Below are 6,000 nucleotides of genomic sequence, written 5' to 3'. Positions count from 1 at the left end.
TTACCCAGGCTGACTCAGCCCCTGCCCGGAATGGGGGGCGGGGGGGGGGGTGCGCGGGGCAGTGGGAAGAGCCAGCGGGGGTGGGGGGCAAGGAAGGGAGAGTCCGCACTGGGGGAGACAGGAGTGGGCCGGGAGTTTCCATCAATGACAGGAGTCTCTCCACCCCGTCCCCCCTCCACGCCCCCACTCCGCCCACCGGGCAGGAGGGAGCGGAAGAGCCCTGTGGGAGGGACGCTGTGGGGACGGGGCAGGTGAGAGGAAGAAGAGGCCAAGGTTGGACAAAGGGAAGCTTAGATTTATTGAGCGCCTACTGTGTGCCAGGCACTGTGCACGGCGCTTTACATACATTACCGCATTCAGTCCTCACAACAACCCTGCGAGGTAGGTGTTTATATGCCCCCGTTTGACAGAGGAGGAAAGTGAGGCTCAGGGAGGTGAAGTGATTTGGCCAAGTTCACATGGCTAGTAAATAGAGAGAGAGAGGAGGTGTCCGAGATAAGAGACAAAAAAACCCGCACAAAAACCTCAGAGTCTGGGTCCCAAGCCGCTTGGCGTGGATAAATACAAAGAGGGGCTCGTTCAGAGGCCTGCTCCCGACCACACACACCTGGAGGCGGCAAGGCCAGGGACCCGCGTTCACTAGGGATCCATCGATTAACGGGCCTGTGGGAGTAGGAGGGACTCGCGGACGAGCTACGGGGGGAAATCCGCGACCTGCGCGCGCCCCGTAGTGGCCACAGCGAGGATCACACCCTACACCTCCAGGCTTTTACGGACAGCCTCCCTCTTCCTTCTGTAAGCAGTTTTTGGAAGAGGCAGAAATGCAAGAAATTCTCAGGATTCTTTCGGATGAATGATATCGCCTGGGTGGAAAATCGTGGCAATGATTCAGAGCATCACTAAGAAACCTCGGGGAGGAGGAAAGAGGAAGGTCTGAAGAGGTCTGCCTTCTCTCCCCCGTTTGGACCACCACAGGCCAGGGACAGTGACAAGGCCACCATCCTGCCCTGTCTTGGGCGACCCCCATCTAAACCTGGAAGACTGGGTTAGGAGCCCTTGCCCATTCACTCAGCTCTTCTGTAAACCCTGCGCAGCCTCTAGAATTGAGAATGAGTGCAGGTGACAATGAAGCCAGAAACGCTCAGATTCTATTCGTCTCTTCCTAACTCTTCCTTGGCTTGTGGAGGGAAGGATGAGATAAAAGCTTCCCCAAAGGATGGACCTGCGAGCCCCTTCGTTTCACCCATTAGGAGGCCTGGAGAAGGAGAGTGACTTGCCTAAGGTGCCCTAGCAAGTGAGTGCCAGGGTTAGGATTGCAACCCAGACTTGTGACATCCAAGTGAGCCCTCTTCCTGCTTTGCTGGTTGCTTCTGGACTCCTTCCTCTTCTGCCAAGGGCTTCTCTGTCACCTGTTCCCTTCAATCCAGAGCCTCTCCATCACTTCCTCCCTCCTGCCCGGAGGCCCTTCCCTGAAGTTGCCCTCCCATGACTATACCATTCCTACCCTCCTGCCTACTCTTGGCCAGGCTTCTCTGCTCAACTCCACACCCAGGGCAGCAGCTACCCCTGCTGAAGCCCTTACTCAGATCAGATCAGAGTGACCTGAAAGGAGCAGGCATTAAAGTCTACTGCTCACCTGACTTCTCCTGATCTAAAAAAATAAAATAAATAAATAAAAACTTACAGCCCTAGCCGGTTTGGCTCAGTGGATAGAGTGTCAGCCTGAGGAAGGAAGGTCTGGTCAAGGGCACGTACCTCGGTTGCAGGATCCTCCCTGGCTCAGGCCCTGGTCCAGCCACGTGCAGGAGGCAGCCAATCAATGTGTTTCTCTCACTTAGCTATTTCTCTCATGGCTTTCCCTCTCTCTTCCACTCTCTCTAAAAATCAATGGGAAAAAATATCCTCGGGTGAGGATTTAAAAACAATTACACATCAGCATATGTTCCCTTTCCTTTCGTTTGGGCGGCTTCTTTTTGGATTATGGGAACCGGTGCAGGTGAGGGGTACAAGGAAGTCTGTGAGGAAGTAAGGGGACCAGTGGGCCCAAGGATGGACGGGCTGGGAAACACACATACAGCCAAGAGCCTCTTACTGCCGCTCCCTGTTTCTCTGCGGGGTCCCCTTCGTGTTCCTCTCTCCAAAAAGGGCCTCCTCGGTGTGGCTGATGACATCCAGAATCTTGCGGATACTGTGGTCGGGCTGCGTGGTCTTCCCGCCTTCACGGCAGCCGGCCCGCTCCTCCCGCCAGGGGGCGCCGGCGGCCTCCGTGTCGCTCCCATCCGAAGAGCTGCTGTGCGCGCCGAGCTCCGCAGCTTCGTCCGAGTCCGAGTCCGGGGCGGTGTGGCGGCGGATGCGGGACACGGCTTCCCGCAGGGCCCCGGCGTAGGGCCCCGGGGTCCGCGCCCAGCCCCGCCCCGCGGGCCGCGGGAGCCCTGCCACGTCCCCCGAGCCCTCCTCGGCAGGATGCGCGCCTCCGGAGGTCGCCGGGCCCGCGGCGGAGCGCCCGAGGCTCCCTGGCTGCGCGGGGGCGCCCTGCAGGTGCACTTCGTCCGCCGGGAGCCCCAGGATGCGGGAGGCGCGCTCCTCCAAGGAGGACTCGGCGGGCTCCCCGCCCTCGGCGTCTTCGAACCCGCGCCCCGCAGATGGCTGTGGTGAAAGGCGGCTGCCGGGCTGCAGCTTTCGGCGAGGGGAGGGAGAGGCCGCGGCCCCCGCGCCCTCCTCCTGGCCCGGCTGCGGGCGGCCGGGGGCGTCTCCCGCCGCGCGTGGCGGCCCCGCGGGCAGAAGCTGCACGCGCTGGGTTCGCGGGGTCGGGACGTACTGGGACTTGATCACCACGCACGTGGCGTCAATGACAAAAATGCCTTCTCCGCGGGCAGGGCCGCTGGCGCTGCGGGGCAGGGTGTGGGCGCGGCGGGGCGCCCTCCCGCCCCCCAGGGGCCCGGCCCTCCCTCTGGGACCCGGGGACTCTCTGGATCCCGTGCCCCCCGGAGCCCAGGGCCTGGGGAGGGTCTGGCTGTGTGGGGGCGGGTGCTTTCTAAGGGAGGGGTTCCAGGATCTGGGGAGCCAGCTCTGTGCTCTGCATGCTTTCCCTTCCGCGGGGCCCTGGAGACGGGGCCTGGACCTGGGGGCGGGACGCGGGGGGCTGCGAGTCTCCGTGGCGGACCCCCCGGAAGCTGGGTTCCCAGCGGGGTTGGCTTGGGGGTGGCGGTCGCTCCCACTGTTCCGGCCAGCAGCAGCCGGCCCCAGGCTTTTCTCTGCGGCCCCCTTGCGGGGCTCCAGCCGTGGCCTAGCCGGTCCACAGCCCGGGGACCCCCCCAAGAGACCCCGCTCCTGTCGAAGCCCCCAAGCCCCTAGGACGTCCCGGTAAATCCGAGGGTCCAGCCTTTTCTTTGTGTGCACCCCCTCTGTCCTGGCCGGAGTCTGAGCAGGGGCTGAGGAGACGGGCGCCGGGGAGGGCTCGGGGCCCCTTTTGGCCCCCAAAGTCCGGTGGGGGCCTTCATAGGACGGTGGCGCCACATAGGGGGGCGGGCGGTCCCAGCGGCGGCGGGGGGCCGTGCCCGCGGCGGCTCTCAGCAGCAGGTGAGCCTCGTAGCTCGGGGGCCCCGGCCTCCGGCCGCCCCAGGGCCCCACCCACGCCGCCCTCGGGTCGCTCGGCGGCTGCACGGGTGGACGGGGCGGCCGCCCCAGCGGCCCCAGGCGCTCGGGCCGCGATGGAGCCGGGAGCCTTGCGGGCTGTGCCGCCCGAGGGGCGTTCCGAGGCTCCGGGCGCGGCCGGCCCGGGGGGCTCCTGCGGGCCCCGCCGGCCTTGCGCCTTTTCCGCTCTGTCTCCTTGGCCTCGCGCTCCTGCGACGCCGCTTTCCTTTTCTCTTGCTCCCGGGCCCGGGCCTCGGCTGCGGGCCCCGCCCGCCAGTTGGTCGCCTCCTGCAGCACCCTGGCGGCCCAGGGCCGGCGGGGAGGCGGCTCAGGGGATGCCGGGCGCGGCCCACACCTGGGACAAGGAGCAGGAGCCCAGGTGAGCAGTTTGTGGGGGAAGGGAGCGGAGGTCCGGGGATCTGGGAGCACTGCAGACCACTTTGGGCAGCCAAGTGGAAGGGTGAGAGAGAGTGTGTGTGTGGTGTGTGTGGTGTGGTGTGTGTGTGTGTGTGTGTGTGTGTGTGTGCACACGTGCATATATATGTTGGGGCTAAAGTCTAACCATCCCTCCATGCACAGTGTACCGGCGTCTGCCCCATCTCACCTCCTGCCCTTTTCACACCCATCCCTGTTTCCCCAAACGACGCAGGAGAGGTCAAACTCTAGCTCTCCGGAATGGTTGGGGGCGCAGCAGCGCTGGCTGTGCCTGGGGGAAGTCCAGACCCACCCCACCACTCTCCTCCCCTCACTTCTCCTTCACTCACGTGTGGCTCTGGGGCTCGCGGATCCAGTGGCCGGCCTGGAAGTCCATGGTCTGTCGAGGAGGGGCACGGGGACTATAACGACAGGAAATAGTCTTCACTTGGATCACCAGCAGCTTGGATTTCTGCACCCAGAGGCAGCTTGCAGACTCCTCATCCTGGCGCTCCCGGGGGCTGCCGGGCCCCTCGGAGAATAAATGACCATGCAGCATCCTGCCCCACCCCACCCCGGCCCCCCACCCTCCCACCCGCCCCCGACAGCCCCCTGCCAGCCCGGGAAGCCGGCGCCCACTGCAGAGCGGCAGGCCCAGCGACTGGGGACTATATATACCCGGGCACACGTGTATGTGCCTGTCTGTGTGTGTGTGAGTGCATGTGACATGGCGGGGATGGCTCCGCGCTGCTGCCTCCCCCAAGTGCATGGCTGCCTCCTGTGGCCCGGATTTGGGATCCCCTTCCCACTTCTCATGTCCCCCAAGCCTGATGGAACGTGCAGGAGTGGGCAGGGGACTTCTTATTGCCAAGCTGACAGAGCCCCCTCCCCCATCCCCACTGCTTCCACCTCCCTGCTGTTTTAACCCTTCACTCCCCTCCTCCTCAAGGTGCTTGACCACCAGGGTTCTGCCCTTGACTTCCTGCCTCAGACTTCAGGGACTTCAGTTTCTTGACAGGGAGGTGGTGGAAATGGAACTGAAGGTCTCTGCCTGCCACTCTCGCTGGTTTCCATGGGGTTGGGGTGCAGGAGGGGCTGGCCCAGGCTGGGGGGCTATTTTTAGCGGCAGTCAGTGGCATTCGGGTGCAGAAAAGAGATGAGTAACCAGCTTCCATGTGGTGGAAGGAGGAGGCAGTAGCTTTCATGCAGCTTTTGTGTGGCTGGGGGGAGCTATCCTCTCCTCGCTTAAAAGGGTGACCCCCACCCCCTTAACTGTAGCCCAGGGCTGCCGGGACAGCAGGAGAAAGGAATCTTAGCCACAGAAACTGCCCCACACTCCTGTTCTAGGTGTTTGTCCTTGGCACCCATGGAGCTAGCTCCCTGCAGCGTGCTCTCTCACAACCCAGAAGCCAGAATTTTAGGGTCATACTGTTCTGTGCCCACACAGCTCTGCTTCGCCTTATGGAGGATAGACTAGGGTGCTTATGCATTTATTCGCACCCTTTCGGAGGAATGGTGTGCTCCCTTGGCAAAACTAATCCCCTAGCAACTGAGGTGCTAAAAGTGGCCCGTTTTCCAGCTTAGAGCCCCCCCATCACCACTACCACAATGCCCAGCTCCCCCAGCCCCCACCTGAAGTGGTGCTCAAGATGCTCACATTTCAGGCTCATTCTGGGGAGCTACATTCACATGTCTCTCCCCACCCCCCATGCCTATACCCGGTGTCCCCCGATTCACCATGGTAATGTTAGTGGCAGCACAGCCCACGCCAACTCTTCCATGCAGAGACTTAGCAACCATGCCTGGCAACCATGGCAGCAGCTCAGTGGAGGGGAGGGTGCGGGGTGAGGGAAGAAAGTGTATATAGCAACGGTTCCTGAGAAAGGATTATTTGCCTCCACTGGGAAGAATAGGTGAAAATAGGTTATAAGGCTCCAAATTTTGTTCCTTGTC

At 62.6% G+C, this 6,000-nt stretch overlaps 1 protein-coding gene across 1 annotated transcript; it reads right to left on the bottom strand.

Annotated features, from left to right (window-relative positions):
• Window positions 1–274: 274 nt before the first annotated feature.
• On the bottom strand, window positions 275–4,606 carry DDN (dendrin; the record flags this gene model as incomplete). The annotated part of the gene is made up of 2 exons (XM_084877397.1): window positions 275–3,988; window positions 4,398–4,606. The coding sequence occupies 2 exons, from the start codon at window positions 4,604–4,606 to the stop codon at window positions 2,089–2,091; spliced, it is 2,109 nt and encodes a 702-aa protein (XP_084733523.1). The 3' UTR covers window positions 275–2,088.
• Between the last annotated feature and the right edge of the window lie 1,394 nt (window positions 4,607–6,000).

This window comes from Pipistrellus hanaki (assembly GCF_964339955.1).
Source record: "Pipistrellus hanaki genome assembly, chromosome: 3".
Taxonomy (NCBI): Eukaryota; Metazoa; Chordata; class Mammalia; order Chiroptera; family Vespertilionidae; genus Pipistrellus; species Pipistrellus hanaki.
Note: the sequence above shows the minus strand (reverse complement) of the source record. Positions and strands in the feature narration are given on the sequence as shown.